The sequence below is a fragment of the Carcharhinus amblyrhynchos genome, chromosome 4, assembly GCF_965287045.1.
Source record: "Carcharhinus amblyrhynchos chromosome 4, sCarAmb.v2.hapA, whole genome shotgun sequence".
NCBI lineage: Eukaryota > Metazoa > Chordata > Chondrichthyes > Carcharhiniformes > Carcharhinidae > Carcharhinus > Carcharhinus amblyrhynchos.
This window is the reverse complement of record NC_137327.1, coordinates 8402324-8419811: the sequence shown is the minus strand read 5'-3', so window position 1 is coordinate 8419811 and position 17488 is coordinate 8402324. Positions and strand designations below refer to the sequence as shown.

General features: G+C 45.8%; 1 protein-coding gene across 1 annotated transcript in view; it reads left to right on the top strand.

The window, feature by feature from the left end:
- Positions 1-17488, top strand: part of adamts18 (ADAM metallopeptidase with thrombospondin type 1 motif, 18) — a 250197-nt gene that overhangs the window by 171806 nt on the left and 60903 nt on the right. The window contains exons 13-16 of the mRNA XM_080188061.1: positions 5410-5582; positions 8555-8685; positions 11874-11997; positions 16878-17122. Of these exons, the coding sequence (XP_080044187.1) occupies positions 5410-5582; positions 8555-8685; positions 11874-11997; positions 16878-17122 (673 nt within the window). The remainder of the gene's footprint in view (positions 1-5409; positions 5583-8554; positions 8686-11873; positions 11998-16877; positions 17123-17488) is intronic.

Genomic DNA, 17488 nt, shown 5'->3' with positions numbered 1-17488 from the left:
TTCTGGAGTTGAGAGGGTTGGTTTATGGGGAGAGACTGAATAGACTGGAGCTATACTCATTGGAATTCAGGAGAACAAGGGGAGATCTTATAGAATCATATAAGATTATAAAAGGAATAGATAAGATAGAAGCCGGGAAGTTGTTTCCACTGGCGGGTAAAACTAGAACTAGGGGGCATAGCCTTAAAATAAGGGGATGCAGGTTTAGGACTGAGTTGAGGAGGAACTTCTTCACACAAAGACTTGTGAATCTGTGGAATTCCCTGCCCAGTGAAGCAGTTGAGGCTTCCTCATTGAATGTTTTTAAGGCAAGGATAGATAAATTTTTGTACAGTAAAGGAATTAAAGTTATGGTGAGCTGGCAGGTAAGTGGAGCTGAGTCCAGGAAAAGATTAGCCATGATCTTACTGAATGGCGGAGCAGGCTTGTGGGCACTGATGGCCTACTCCTGCTCCTAGTTCTTATGTTCTTACAACTGTAACATTCTGTACTCTCTCCTTTCCTTCTCCATGTATGTTATGCTTTGTCGGTACAGTGCGCTTGAAGCAGTACTTTTCACTGTATACCAATACATGTGACATTAATAAATCAAATCAAATTTGGCACGATGAAGCATTGTGCCTCCCTGGTTGTTTTAAAGTTAGCAGTGTGTAAGCATGTGAGTGAAGGGTTAAGCTATGTCAAAATGATCATCCCTTTGCAGGTTTTCCACAGAGCAAAGCATGTTCAAACCAATTGATTGCCAAGCAAAACAGAACAGGCTAATAAATATTGTCAAGGACAACCCCAGCCATCCAATTCTTGCTGCTACTGCTTGGTTAAGGAATTGTCCATCAGACCTCGAAAAATACTTCACATTGTGTGTAAATTGGAGAGACTGGTCAACAAATCGGAAACTGGCAGAAAAGAGGAAATAATAAAGACACTTGTTTTATCCATTACCTTTCCCACTCCTGGGATCTCCCAAAGTGATGTGAAGCCATGGGGACACATTAAAAATGTAGTCACTGCTGCAGGAAATTGGCAACCAAAATGTACACAGCAAGATCCCACTAACAGCAGTGTGATGTGTGACTGTGTTTTCTGTTTTCACAATGCTGGTGGCCGGAGAGATGCTGAGGTAAGAGCTAGGGAGAAATCCTCTGCTCTTCTTCGAGTAATGATGTCCACCCAAGTAAGCAAATGCTCTTTGCTTGAATAGTTTTTAAGAAACCCACACATGTTAGATGCAAGGGGTATCCCAAATTCCAGAAAGGAAACTTGGAGCGCTGGGTCTTAACTTTGTACTTTGCAGTTTGGAAGAACGTGGGAATCCATTGAATCCCTACAATGCAAAAACAGGCCATTCAGCCCATTGGCCAGAAATTTACTGGCACGGAGTGGGCGAGGCTCCATTGATCTCGGGCAGGATTTTACCAGCCTTGCCCAAAGGGGCCCCCTATCCCAACCCTCCCCACCACGTTATCCCAATCACTCTCCGCACACTTACAAATCCATCTAACCTGCACTTCTTTGGAGTGTTGGGAGGAAACCGACGCAGACACAGGAAGAACATGCAGACTCTGCACAGACACCCAAAGCCAGAATCGAACCGGGCCCCTGGCGATGTGAGGCAGCAGTGCTAACCACTATGCAACCACCGGACCACAGCTGATTGAATCTGTCTGCCATCTTGTATTTTCACACCACTCCTCTTATGATGTCAGTGAGGCTTGGTTTCACCCTTCACCCTTGGGCTGCTTGCCAAATTGGCTATTATTCCTGATTAGCCCAGACAGCAGGGGTAGTGAGTCAACAACCTACTGACATGCTGGGTAACACTCATGTCTCAGAGCCAGAAGGTTTGGGGTTCGAGTCTCACTCCAGGGATTTGAGTGGGAGATATATTTGACACTCACTGCAGTACTGACCGAGTGCTGCAGTGGCGAACGGTGCTGTGTTTTGTCTGTCAGACAAAAAAGATCATCTCCTACTGCTATTTCAGGAGTTCTCAGTGGGTAGCCTGACCACTAATTATTCTTGATGTGGAGAAACTGGCATTGGATTGGGGTAAACACAGTAAGAAGTCTCACAACACCAGGTTAAAGTCCAACAGGTTTATTTATAGCAAACACCACGAGCTTTTGGAACTGGCTGTTACTTCATCAGGTGGGTGGGAGTCTCCTACCTGACGAAGGAACAGCCAGTTCCGAAAGCTAGTGGCGTTTGCTACAAATAAACCTGTTGGACTTTAACCTGGTGTTGTGAGACTTCTTACAGTAATTATTCTCCAGACATCATTGCCTGAAAGGCAGATTATCATGTTAACGGTTGTGGGAGTTTGCTGTAAAAGTTACTGACACAACATATGTGATGACATCTCAGAAAGCACTTCACAAAAGTAAAGTTTATTTATTAGTCACAAGTAGGGTTACTCCTGTTCCCCACTCAAGCTCCCACTTTGAGTTGCGAGCCCTGATTACAAAGGCCCACTTGCCATCTAGGCTGAGGTCAGTTCACTCTGCACACAACATGAGTCAAACCTGGGATCTGTTGGTGATCCTTTACTGGTTCAGCAATTGGACAGTGGATTTATTGAACAAGTTAGATCCTTTCTAATGAAGACTAGTCTTGCAGGGAGGTAAGTGCAAAACTAATATTGTTACCATCTAAGGCAATACTGGAGAATTGAGCACTATGGATTGGGAATAAATTTGTGAGCAGCACCTGTATTTTTCTCTTTCCATATATTTACGATAAAAATGATGATGAAAACAAGTGCCTGAACCTATCGTTGGATTCATCCTGGAGTGATGCGTCATGCCAATGTAGCTAATCTCTCTCTTGAGCTTTTCTGAAGGTTAGCCCTTGCCTTTGAGCCCAGTTGGGAGCCTTTGGCTTCCTGCACAGCTGTATTCGGGCAGCTGGAATTCTGCCAGTATTGGAATAATAAAATCTGTTTGGTCAACCTGGGGGAATGATTTAAGGCTTGCCTCTGGGGTGACTGGGTGCTGTGTGAGAGAAGCTTTACTAAGTCATGTATTTTTGGGAACAGTCCTTTGTAAAGGAGAAAAAAATCCCAGCGGTTTCTGTAACAAACCAACTTTTGTGTTGTCTGATGCTTACAAACTTACTTAGATGTCACATTGGGAAGGCATTTGTCTTCCCCATCCCACACACTCGCCTCCTCCGAGAAGCTACTTCCTATTCTTATCATAAAATTCCTACAGTGCAGAAGAAGGCCATTTGGCCCATCAAGTCTGCACCAACCACAATCCCACCCAGTAACCCCACACATTTACCCTGTTAATCCCCCTATCACTAGGGTTAATTTAACATAGCCAATCAACCTATCCTGCACATTTTTGGACTGTGGGAGGAAATCAGAGCACCTGGAGGAAACCCATGCAGACAAGGGGAGAACGTGCAAACTCCACACAGACAGTGACCCGACACTGGAATTGAACCCAGGTCCCGGGCACTGTGAGGCAGCAGTGCTAACCACTGTGCCACCATGCCACCCACTTCTTACTCCTCTCCTTACCACATAGGGGATCTAACATTGCTTGGACTGTGACTCCTGTCAGGCGTCTGTGTTTATTGTCCTGAGCCGAAAAGAAGGGGCTTGCATTAATATCGTGAAGTGCGAAGCTACAAGATGTCCTTATAGACAATGAGACATTCTGAAGTGTTGCAATGTTGAGAAAAAATTTGGTAGAGATATTCAAAATCATCAAGTGTTTCAACAGAGTAAATAAAGGACATTTGTCACCGATCAGTAAAAGAACCAGCAGCGACAGGGGAAACAGTTTTATTCACTGTGGTTGTTCTGGAATTTTCCGCCTGAATGGGTGGCAGAAGCAGATGCAGCAGTAACTTTCAGAATGGATTAAATAAATACTGGAAGGAAGAATCTTACAGTGACATGATCAAAGAGGAAAGAACTAGGGTTAGTAGGAGAAATCTGTCATAAGTAATGTGTTCGTTCTGAGCTGTGTGACTTTGTGATTCTGAGTGGTACCCATCAAGTTATGTATAACCAGCTGCCTCTCTCTACAGGAAGAGATACTTTACCTTATATTCACGTAACACAAGAGGACATTCTGGCTCTTTGAAGGTGCTACCCATTTAGTCTGCCTCTCTAACCCTGTAAATATTTCTTTTAGAAATATATATCCAAGTCACTTTTGGGAGCGCTGCTGTATTGGGAAAGTGGCGTCTCAGGAACGAGCGGGAAAGTGGAACTGATCTACTTCAGATCAACCATGATCTTATTGAATGGCAGGGCAGGCTCGAGGGGCTAGATGGCCTACTCCTGCTCCTATTTCTTATGTTCTTATGTCTCACTGCGCCAGGGACCCGGGTTCGATTCCTGGCTTGGATGACTGTCTGTGTGGAGTTTGAACATTCTCACTATGTCTGTGTGGGTTTCCTCCGGGTGCTCTGGTTTTCTCCTAAAATGTGCGGGTTAGATTGATTGGCCATGCTAAATTGCCCCATAGTGTCAGGGAGATTAGTAGGGTAAATATGTGGGGTGTGGGAATGGGATCTGGGCAGGATTGTTGTCAGTGCAGACTCAATGGGCTGAATGGTTTCCTTTTGCTATGTAGGGATTCTATGAACCCACAAATGTTTCATAGAATCATAGAACCCTACTGTGCAGAAAGAGGCCATTCGGCCCATCGAGTCTGCACCGACCACAATGCCACCCAGGCCCTACCCCCACATCCCTACTCATTTACCCACTAATCCCTCTAACCTACACATTCCGGGACACTAAGGGGCAATGTTAGCATGGTCAATCAACCTAACCCACACATCTTTGGACTGTGGGAGGAAATCGGAGCACCCGGAAGAAACCCATGCAGACACGAGGAAAGTGTGCAAGCTCCACGCAGACAGTGACCCGAGCCGGGAATCGAACCCAGGTCCCTGGAGCTGTGAAGCAACAGGACTAACCACTGTGCTACCGTGCCACCCAACTCAAGGGGTGGGATTTGACTCAGGGGTTGGGATTTTTCACTCATGCTCACCTCAAAACCTGTCCAAAGTCAACAGACCTTTGCATGGTCCACACCCCCGCCCGCTACTATTCCCATGGTGAGCGGGACGGGAATATTCCCCCCTTAAGAGGTATGCATAGTACCAACTGAGACACAACTGGGGCAAACGAGAGGATCAGGCTTTGTGCATTATCTAGTTTCCCATATGAATAATGGCCCTTTAAATGAAGTACAAAAGGGCCTGGAGCTGGGATGACACAAGCCCACCAGGGTGGGGTAGAGAATTGGCAGCCTGAAAGAAAACAACAAGCTAAATATTAACGGCTGTGGATCTCCAGCTTGCCTGTGTTTAATTAACGCCTCTTTCAAAAATAAAATCAAATGACTTTGAGTGTCTCTAAGGCTTGTGATCTTTTCTGTTCCTTAGGCCTCAGTATGGTGGGAAGTTCTGCTATGGCTCCAATCGGATCTATCAGATGTGCAACGTTCAGCCTTGTCAGCAGACCAGTGTCCTGTTCCGAGCCCAGCAATGTGCCGAGTACAACAGCAAGCCCTTCAGGGGATGGTACTACAAGTGGAAGCCCTACACAAAGGTCAATGGTAAATATTTAAATGTAGAGCACAATGCTTTGGGAAAGGGGAAGAGAGTGCAAGTCGGGCAATTTGTAGAATTCCACTCCATTGAAGCAGTCCATTTGAGCCTATGGGCTGGTGCTGGTGTTCTGATGAGTTTAAGTCTATTTATTAGTGTCACAAGTAGGCTTACATTTACACTGCAATGAAGTTACTGTGAAAATCCCCTAGTTGCCTGTTCGGGTGCACTGACAGAGAATTTAGCAAAGCCAATGCACCTAACCAGCACGCCTATCAGATTGTGGGAGGAAACCGGAGCACCTGGAGAAACCCACGCAGACACGAGGAGAATGTGCAAACCCCACACAAAACAGTGACCCAAGTTGGGATTTGAACCCGGGTCCCTGGCGCTATGAGGCAGCGGTGTTAACCACTGTGCCACTGTGCTGCCTGTTGTGCCATCATATCACTGGTGGTACAACCAGCAGCACATTGGCACAACTGGCCAACTGTACCTCATCCTATCATCATAGCCTTCTACTCCTTTCTCCCACATGTAGTTATTTGGTTCTCTTCTGACTCACTTCAGAAGTACTCATTGGTCGCAAGTTCCACATTTTCCCAATCTTTCAGTAAAGGCTCTTCTTCTGAATTGCTTTTGGTTTTAAGGTGACTGTCTTATATTTATGGTCTTTAGTTTTGGGCTCCCACGCAATTGGAAGCATTTCTCTACATCTCCCTCACTGAGCTCTTCATCATTTTAAGGATCTTCGTCAGATTGTTGTTGCTTCCAAAGGTCCTTTGGCCAATTGTTTCTATGGGAAAGAATTGTCTTATTAATCCCTCTCTACTGCTACATTCCTTTTCAAGCACTTAGACCAAAGGCCTTTTGAAAGTTACTGTTGAACCTGTTTGCACTAATCTTTCAATCAGTCCTTTCTGATTGTAGCAATTTGTTCAGATAGTAAACAATCCCACGTGGCTCTTTTGCCAATTATTTTTAATCTGTGTTCTCTGGTTACTGACTCTCCACTCACTTTCCCCACATCTCAAGTGTGACTACATTTCAAAAGAATCTAATTAGCTGTAAAGTGCTATTGGAGTGGCACAGTACCAAAGTGGTTAGCACTGTTGCTTTACAGCACCAGTTCAATTCTCGGCTTGGGTCATTGTGTAAAATTTGCATGTTCTCCCCGTGTCTGCGTGGAGATGCTCCAGCTTCCTCCCACAGTCACAATGATGTATAGGGTAGGTGAATTGACCGTGCTAAATTGCTTCTTGGTGTCCCAAGATGTACAGGTTAGGGGGATTGGCCAATGGTAAATGCATGGTGTTATGGGGACAGAGCGGAGGGGAGGGCCTCAGTAGGATGCTGTTGCGGAGAGCCAGTGAAGATCTGATGGGCCGGATGGCCTCTTTCAACTCTGTTGGGGCTCTGTGGGAAACCCTGAGATTGTAAAAGTAGCTTTATAAATGTGATTTTTTTACCTTATTCTGTTGTTTCTTTTTCCTGGGCTATTGTCAAACCTGAACCTAATCCTCCTTCGCTCTCCACCCACATGACATGTTTGAGAATGCGTTTGTTTAAAATTGATGTTTTTTTTGTGATATAAGAATCCTAGAAATGTGTGTGAAATGGTCTGCCAAAGTGGCACATTGAGCCCAACATCAGTTGTTCGCTCAATTCTGCTGAAATCGCTGGGGGTAATTTTAAGTCTGGTTGGTATCAAATGGCCTCGTATTATCCGCTCCACCCCACCCTTGGAAACTTTGCAGGAAGATCGGATGAGCTGTATGATGGAGCTTTATTTTTTGATATTACCCGTGTTATATTAAACGGGACCTCTGGTGCTCCTCTTCTGAATGAGTCTGTGCAACCCCTTAAATCCGTGGTGGTGTTCTCCACCCCTTCTATTGCACACTCCGTCTATCTGCTCAACGCATCTCCCCGTCAGAATCTTCTGGAACCATTAAAGAGCTTAATGATAGTGTTAACAGAAGAAAAAGTGTAGACCATTCAGCCCCTTTAGCCAGTGTCACCACTCAGTGGAATCATGGTTGGCCTGGTGCTCTGTACCTTAACTCCATCCACGCAAGATTAAGGCGAAAGGTCACTGACATGAAACATTAACCAAAAGAGAAAAGGGTCATCTGGACTCAAAATGTCAGCTCTTTTCTCCCCTTACAGATGCTGCCAGACCTGCTGAGATTTTCCAGCGTTTTCACTTTTGATTTCAGATTCCAGCATCCGCAGTCATATGCTTTTATCCTTTGGACCGGAAACATTAGCTCTGTTTCTCACTTCCCAGATGCTGCCAGGACCATTCAGCAACTCCGGCATCTCCCGTTTTTTTTTGCTTAGAGAGTGATGAGAATGTAGCGTTTAATGCCGCACAGAGCGGCTGAGATAAACAGCGTCAGCCCATTTAAGGGGACAACAGATAAGCACATAAGGGAGAGAGGAAAAGAAGGGTATGTTAATGGGGTGAGATTAAAAGGGAGCGGGCGCAGTCTTGGTTGGAGTTTAAATGCCAGCATGGAACAATTGGATTGAATTTCCTCTGTCTGTGTTGTAAATATTCTAAACTTGTGGAAATAGTCAGTAATGGAAAGGTGTACACCCCATGACAGGAGTTTTCTGAAGTAGTGTTTTCAATTCAATAAAGCATCTGCCATTGGTCAGTCCTGGTGCCTTGAATTCCATAGCTCGAGTGCTTGCACGGACAGCCTCCACCTTTTGTTTACAACTGTTTAAAAATGTCTTATCAGAAGTGCCTGCAGGATAAGCCTGTGGATCAAGCTGCCATGAAATGCAGGGACTAACACATCTGCCTTGTGTCTCTTCTCTCCATTTCCTGATGAGAGATACAGTCTGCAGCCCGTACAAGCCGGTGTGAATTGAACTGGCCTTAGTTGTTGACGGTTATATAAATACGGCCTCTGCAGACCACCCTGTGGCATGTTGCTAAGTGACATGATCCCTTATTTTGTGTTTACAGATGAAGATGTCTGCAAGTTGTACTGCATAGCTGAAGATTTTGACTTCTTCTTTGCCATGTCCAACAAAGTGAAAGATGGAACTCGCTGTGTCGAGAATAAATTCGACGTTTGTATTGATGGCATTTGTGAGGTAAAATACCTAGCTCTCTCTTTCATACATGGTGTGTAGTCTTCAATTTGCTCCTCTTTGCTGAGCTAACTCCTCACCGCTGCAGTCATTTTGAATTGGTGCACGTGCCCAATTTGCTCTATTGTGGCTAGCTCCGTGACAGCTCAGTTTTTCAACCTCCCTCTTTTACAAGTGACCCTGCTCAAGGTCAATGGGTTCATCTCTTTGGGAAAGCCTGACTGCAACTTCCAGTCAAGTTCAAGTGATTTAAGTCTAGGATCTCAAAATTTGAAGGGCTCAGCTCCCTGGATTGTAGTTATTGGCCATCACACACACAGTCTGAGACAAAAAGACAAATGTTGCTGCTTCAGTGAACTCCGGCATGGCCTTGTGGAAGGTGAGGTGGTCTTCACTGCACAGAAGTTCCTCACCTGCTCTAGTTGTCAAGAGGGTGAGCGGACTGGGAGTCACATACAATAATAATCTTGGTCTTGTTGTGTTACAGTGTGCAGAGGTAAGGGAAATCTAAAATTTTATTGCAGTATATCCTACTGTGGCTTCACTACCCATGAGGTCTACAATAGAGAGCAAGATCATGAGATACTGAGTCACTTCCTGTGGTGATGTATACTGTCTCATTTTCCTTCTCTGAGGAAGGATGTCCTTGCTTTAGAGGGAGTGCTGTGAAGATTTACCAGGCTGATTCCTGGGATGACATGTCTTTCATATGAAGTGATACTAAATTGGGTAGGATTATATTCATTGACATTTAGGAGTTGCTCATGGAGTGGCACAGTGGCACAATGGCGAGCACTGCTGCCTCACAGTGCAAGGGAAGCAAGTTCGATTCCCAGCTTGGGTCACTGACTGTGCGGAGTCTGCACGTTCTCCCCATGTCTGCATGGGTTTCCACTGGGTGCTCTGGTTTCCTCCCACAGTCCGAAAGACGTGCTGGTTAGGAGTATCAGCCATGCTAAATTTTCCATCAGTGTACCCGAACAGGCGCCGGAGTGTGGAGACTAGGAGATTTTCACAGTAACTTCATTGTGGTGTTAATGTAAGTCTGCTTGTGACTAATAAATAAACTTTTACTTTACTTTTAGAAACTTATAAAGTTCTAACAGGATTAAACGGGGTAGATTCAGAAAGAATATTCCCAATGGTGGGGCAGTCCAGAACTAGGGGTTATAGTTTGAGGATAAGGGGTAAACCTTTTAGAACCAAGGTGAGGAGAAATTTCTTCACCCAGAGGGTGGTGAATGTGTGGAATTCACTACCACAGAAAGTATTGAGGCCAAATGTTCAAGAAGAAATTAGATATATCCCATGGAGTTAAAGGGACCAAGGGATATGGGAGGAAGCGGGGATCAGGCTATTGAATTTGATGATCAGCTACAATCATAATGAATGTCAGAGCAGACTCGAGGGGCCGAATGGCCTCCTCCTGCTTCTAGATTCTGTGTTTCTGTGGATTCTCACACATTTAGAATGAATCCCTCATACTGTCACCAAAATTGGTGACATAGTGGACAGTGAAGAAAGGTATCTCCGATTGCAATGGGATCTTGATCAGTTGGGCCAATGGGTTGACGAATGGCAGGTGGAGTTTAATTTAGACAAATGCGAGGTGATGCATTTTGGTAGATTGAATCAGGGCAGGACTTACTCACTTAATGGTAGGCATTGGGGAAAGTTACAGAACAAAGAGATCTGGGGGTACCTGTCCATAGCTCCTTGGAAGTGGAGTCACAAGTGGACAGAGTGGTGAAGAAGGTGTTTGGCATGCTTGGTTTCATCGGTCAGAACATTGAATACAAGTGTTGGAACGTCTTGTTAAAGCTGTACAAGACATTGGTAAGGCCGCACTTGGAATACAGTGTGCAGTTTTGGTCACCCTATTATAAAAAGGATATTATTAAACTAGAAAGAGTGCAAAAAGGATTTACTAGGATGCTACCGGGACTTGATGTTTTGGGTTATAAGGAGAGGCTGGATAGACTGGGGATGCCAGAGTTGAGGGGGTTGAGCTATGAGGAGAGGCTGAATAAACTAGGCTTGTACTCATTAGAGTTTAGAAGAATGAGGAGAGATCTCATTGACACATATAAGATGATGAATGGGATGGATAGGATAGAGGTGGAGAGACTCTTCCCGCTCAGAAAGGACAGTAGGACTAGGGGGCACAGCCTCAAGATAAAGGGGGTGCGGTTTAGAACGGAGTTGAGGAGGAACTTCTTCACTCAAAGGGTGGTGAATCTCTGGAATTCTCTGCCCGTTGAGGTGGTGGAGGCTGCCTCGCTAAATATTTTTAAGACGCGGGTTGATGGGTTTTTGATAAGCGAGGGGATTAAGGGTTATGGGGAGAGGGCGGGAAAGTGGAACTGAGCCACGACAGATTAGCCATGATCTTATTGAATGGCAGGGCAGGCTCGAAGGGCTAGATGGCCTACTCCTGCTCCTATTTCTTATGTTCTTATTTTCTCTGGAGCGTAGGAGACTGAGCGGTGATCTTATAGAGGTCTATAAAATAATGAGGGGCACAGATCAGCTCGATTGTAATATCTTTTCCCACAGGTAGGGGAGTGTAAAACTAGAGGGCATAGGTTTAAGGTGAGAGGGGAGAGATATAAAAGTGTCCAGAGGGGAAATTTTTTCACACAGAGCGGGGTGAGTGTTTGGAAGAAGCTGCCAGAGGTAGTAGTAGAAGCAGATACAATGTTGTCATTTAAAAAACATTTAGATAGTTACATGGATAAGATGGGTATAGAGAGATATGGGCCAAATATGGGCAATTGGGATTAGCTTCGGGGTTTAGGGCAGCATGGACAAGTTGGGCTGAAGGGTCTGTTTCCATGCTGTAAACCTCTATGACTCTATCACTCTCCAGCATCTCCCTACCCCGTGTCTCTGACTGTTCCCCATTACATTACACATACAAAGAGCAGATCAGCCAAATAGTTTTTTTTTCTCTCGGCTGCTACTGTGCTTGAGAAACATTGCCAGAAGCCAAGGAATCATTTGGCTGTCTGCGCGCTCTGTCAAGCATTGTCATACAGAGTGGGTGTTAAACATAATGTGGGCAGGACTCCCATAATGGCTGGTTCAGACAATGATTATCTGAGCCAGGCACAACAAAGAGGCTTTGGGTGCGACTCCCAATCTGTGCTGAGGTAGCTGTTTGAAGTGTAATTGGTGAACTGTTCCTTCAGGCAGTGGGATGCGACCGTGTACTGGGGTCAAAGGCTGTGGTGGATGCCTGCGGAGTATGTAATGGAGACAATTCAACGTGCATGTTCTTCAGAGGGCAGTACCATCAACAGCACCGGGCAAACGGTAAGTATATCAGAAACAAACAGGACAGAAGGAGTGTGCTATCTATCCATTCTTCAGCCATGTGATGGGGTCATTTATCAAGCAGAAGGAGGCCATTCAGCCCATGAAGGCCATGCTGGCTCCCTGCAGTGCAATTTAGTCAGTCCCAATCCCCCTGCTCATTCCCCCGGCCTTGTAAGTTGATTTCCTTCAAGTCCCCATCCAATTAACCTTTGGAGCCATTGACTGTTTCTTCTTCCACCAATCTCATGGGCAGCGAGATCCAGCCACTCGCTGTGAAAAAGGTTCTTCTTCAGATTTCCTCCTTGCAAATCTTACCCAAACTTTTAAATCCATCTCTCCCTGGTCCTTGTACAATCAGCTAGTGGGAAAAATTGTTTCTTGACTATTTTATTTGAGTGTGATCATAATCTTGCACACCTCTATCAAATCTCCCCTCAATTTCCTTTGTTAGCAAGTCTCCAACCTTTCAATCCAAACCATGTAACTAAAACCACCCATTTCTGGAACCATTCTGGGGAATCTCCTCTGCTTCCACCCCAAGCCTTTACACCTTTCCCAAAAATGTGCTGAGCAGAACTGGATGTAGTACTTTAGCTGGGGCCCATCCAGAGCTTTATCTGGATTCAGCGTAACTTCCCTAATTCCGTACTCAATGCCTCTGTTTATGAAGCCCAAGATCTCATCAGCTTTGAGAATCATTCTCACAATATATGTTGTATGTTGCCTGTTTTGGAAAGTCAGTGCAGATGCACCCCCAGATTCCTCTGTTCTTGCATAGCTCTTAGAATTGTGTCAGTAAGTCTATGTTGGTTCTCCTCATCTCTTCTGACAAAGTGTATCACTTCATACTTCTCCGTATTAAATCTGCCACTTGTCTGCCCATTCTGCTGGACGACCCATGTTCTCTTGCAGGCTACTCATCACATTCTCACTGTTCGCCACTCCTTCAAATTTTGTATCATTGGCAGATTTTAAAATTTGATTCCATGTTCCTTAGAGGAGCACTGTGGCACAGTGGTTAACACTGCTGCCTCACAGCGCCAGGGACTTGGGTTTGATTCCCGGCTTGGGTAATTGCCTGTGTGGAATTTGCACATTCCCCTCGTGTCTGCGTGGGTTTCCTCCGAGTGCTCCTACTCCCATAGTCTGAAAGACATGATGGTTAGATGCAATGACCCAGACAGGTGCTGGAGTGTGGCAACTAGGGGAATTTCACAGTAACTTCATTGCAGTGTTAATGGAAGCCTTACTTGTGATGAATAAATAAACTTTAACATATTCCAAGATCCAATCATTTATATATCGACTGGTCCTCGCACTGACCCTTTAGGAACACTTGCCAGTCCAAAAAATGATCATTACTCCAACTAGCTGCTTTCTGTCTTTAAGCCAATTATTTTTATCTAATTACACACTGACCCTCCTATTTCATAAGCATCTAATTCTGTGACCACCCCCCCGTGAAACACTTTCTTAAAACACATATTGAAAACATCCACTGCATTCTCTTCATCAACTTTCTCTGTAACACCATCAAAAAATTAATTATGTTCAGTCAGACATTTACAAACCCATGCTGGCTCACCTTAATTAACTCAAAACTCTCCAAGTTCCTCGTGATTTTCTTTTAAGAATTCAAACACTTTATCCTCCACTGATGTTAAATTAACTGGCCTATACTTGCTAGGACTGTCTTTACTTCCTCTCTTGAATAAGGGTAGCAGAGTTTTCCACTCTCTAATACTCCGGTACCCCCCCCATATGTAGAATCATAGAATCCCTACCTTACAGAAGGAGGCCATTTGGCCCGCTGACTCTGCACCAACAACAATCCCACCCAAGCTCTATCCGTGTAACCCCACGTATTTACCACACTAAGGGGCAATTTGTCATGACCAATCTACCTAACCCACACATCTTTGGACTGTGGGAGGAAATCAGAACAGCTGGGGGAAACCCACACAGACATGGGGAGAACATGCAGTCTCTGCACAGACAGTTACCTGAGGCCAGAATTGTACCTGGGTCCCTAGCACTGTGAGACATCAGTGCTAACCACTGTGCCAATGTGCTACCCATTAAAGAAATCTTAGAATCCCTAAAGTGCAGAAGGGGCCATTCAGCCCATCGAGTCTGCACTGATTCTCCAACAGAGCATCTCACTTAGGCCCACCCACTGCCTTATCCCTGAAAATCCATGTATTTATCCCACTAATATCCCTAATCTACACATCTTTGGACACTAAAGGCCAATTTACCAATCAACCTAACATGTACGTCTTTGGACTGTGGGAGGAAACCGGAGCACCTGGAGGAAACCCACGCAGACACGAGGAGAACGTGCAAATTCTGCACAGACAGTGACCCAAGGCTGTAATTGTACCCGGGTCCCTGGCGCTATGAGGCAGCAGTGCTAACTGCCGTGTCGCTGGGCAGCACAGTGACACAGTGGTTAACACTGCTGCCTCAAAACGCCAAGAATCCGAGTTCAATTCCTGGCTTGGGTCACTGTCTGTAAGGAGATTGCACAGTCCCCCCGAGTCTGCATGAGTTTACTCCAGGTGCTCCGGTTACCTCCCACAGTCCAAAGGTGTGCGGGTTAGGTTGATTGACCATGTTAAATTACCTTGGTTTTAGGGGGATTAGTAGGCTAAATATGTGGGGTTTTGGGGATAGGGTGGGACTATTGCCAGTACAGATTCATTAGCCTCCTTCAGTACTGTAGGGATTTTATGATTATGATGATTTGATTCTGTGATTAAGGCATTCTCGTTTTTGATACTTTCGCAAGAGGAAATAGTTTCTCTCTATCTAATCTAATGAATCCCTTAGTCATCGTAAACAGTGAGATCACTACTTAATCTTCAGTTGGCTAGCAAATGTAGCAGATCAGTACCATGCAATCTATCTTCATGATTTAACGCTCTAAGTTCTCATATCAGTCTGTATTCAATCAAGAAGATGCTGATAAGACTGGTTCTGCATTCGAATCTTAGTGTTGCCTGCTCCTTAGATCTGTCGATTCTGACTTTGATAAGGAGAGCAGATCTCATTGAATGGCAGAGCAGACTCGATGGGCTGAATGGCCTGCTTCTTCTCCTCTTAAGGTCTGATGGCAGCATCAGAAATGAAGTCCAAGGGTGGAATCTTACCCACCATTCACGCCATACTCTCGCTGCACATGAGGTCGGAGAATTTGGCGCCCAGCCGTATCTCTGTTAGAACCATAAAACCATAGAAAATTACAGCTCAGAAATAGGCCTTTTGGCCCTTCTTGTCTGTGCCGAACCATTTTTTGCCTAGTCCCACTGACCCGCACTTGGACCATATCCCTCCACACCCCTCTCATCCATGAACCCGTCCAAGTCTTTCTTAATTGTTAAAAGTGACCCCGCATTTACCACTTTATCCGGCAGCTCATTCCACACTCCCACCCCTCTCTGCGTGAAGAAGCTGTTCACTGCAGCGGGACGGGAAAATCCTGCCAGTGTGAGCGACCGTAACATTCCAGCACAGACTATGGGACAAAGAATGTCTCTGCAAAGGTGATCCATGCTGTTGGGCATGTTGGCATTCTTCAAAGTCTGGGAGTTATGATGCTACCCACCAGGGGTAAAAACATATAACCACAAGAAGTGGTGAAAATACAGGAGAAAGTCGGAAATACACTTCATTGGATCGAGAGTTGATACTGAATTGATAACACCTAGTTCATTCCCAAAGCTGCTGTTTGCTTTCAGAATTTGACCTGAATCTGGATGTACAGCCCACCGCTGTGAACATAAACACAGGAAAGAAGACAGGCAACTATTCTGCGGGAGACAATTCCGGATTTCCACTGCCTTTGTTTGTGAAGAGATGTTTCCTGATATTACTCCTGAAGCCCTGAACTCCAATTTTGATGTAATGCTCTCTGTTTTTGCCTTCTGGCCTCTCCCCGCTCGAGGAAATGGTTTTATCCAACTGGTCAACTCCTCTCATCATCTTAAACGCCTCGATTAGATCGCCCTATAGTCAAGGAAATGCAACCATAATCGATGCCAGCTGGTCTCATGGTTGACCCTTGTGGCCCTGATATAAGTCTGATAAATGTGTGTACCCCACCCCACCTCCCCGCCCACCCCCTGGCCTCCACGAAGGTGTAATTCCCAGTACAGACCGCAGAGGGTTTAACCTAAACTCTGTACGACAGTAGCATAATGTAGGGCAGCACTGTGGCACAGTGGTCGCACTGTTGCCTCCACTGTGCTAGGGACCCGGGTTCAATTCCAGCCTCGGTGACTGCCTGTGCGGAGTTTGCCCCGTGTGTAAGTTTCCTCCAAGTGCTCCGGTTTAATAGAATCGTAGAATCCCCACAGTGCAGAAGGAGGCCATTTGACCTATCAAGTCTGCACTGGCCACAGTCCCACCCAGGCCCTCTCCCCGCAACCCCACACATTTACCCTGCCAATCCCCCTGACAGTAAGGGGCAATTTAGCATGGCCAATCCATCATTTCGCTGTGGGGGGAAACCGGAGCGCCTGTAGGAAATCCACGCAGTCAGAGGGAGAACGTGTAGACTCCGCACAGTCACCCAAGGCTGGAATCGAACCGGGGTCCCTGGTGCTGCGAGGCAGCAGCGCTAATCGGTGTGCCACCCACACAGTCCAAAGATGTGCTGGTTTGGTGAAACGGCCATGCTAAATTGACCTCTTGTGTCAGGGAGGTTATCAGGGTAAATAGGTGGAGGTTACAGGGATGGGTGAGTTTGTTGCCTATGCAGGCTCGATGGGCCTCCTTCCGCATTGTAAAGAATCTTCACTTCCGGCCCTTTACATTCCAGGTTACACATTATGTTAAATGGCTAATTCTATGTTTGTTCTATTTTGGTTCCGCAGAATACTACGCCCTTGTCACAGTCCCGGCTGGGGCCCGGAGCATTCACGTGCGCGAGTTGGAGATCTCGACGAGCTACTTGGCAGTGCGCGGCCCGAGTGGCAAATACCACCTGACGGGGGACTGGACAGTCGATTGGCCAGGGCAGTTCAGCTTTGGAGGGGCTGTGTTTGACTACCGCCGCTCGTTTAACACACCAGAGAGCCTGTACTCGGCAGGGCCGACTAATGAGACGCTGGCCTTTGAAGTAAGCTCCTTTTCTTCTCCCTCCCTTGTTCAGCCCCGTCACTTGTGTCCGCTGCAAAATTAGCCGTGACAGGTTGGCAGCATGCTGGAGGGTTCAGTTGGACTGGTGACATCATGGCCCCCCTCCCCTCGTAGTCGTATTTAATTAGAGTTCAGCACTGAATTCTGAGAAAGATTCTTCGCCTATAGAATTGTCCAAACGGCGAGCCCTTAATCACCGCAGTCGATGCTGGCTTGAAGAGGTGATTTGGATACCGCATACAATGTATTCATCATTAGATGCTTGGCTTTGAAAGGGAACTGTTATGGCCTTTCTTTCTTGCCCTCCGAAATGAAAATTAAAATCCCAGACAGTGTGATGTAATGG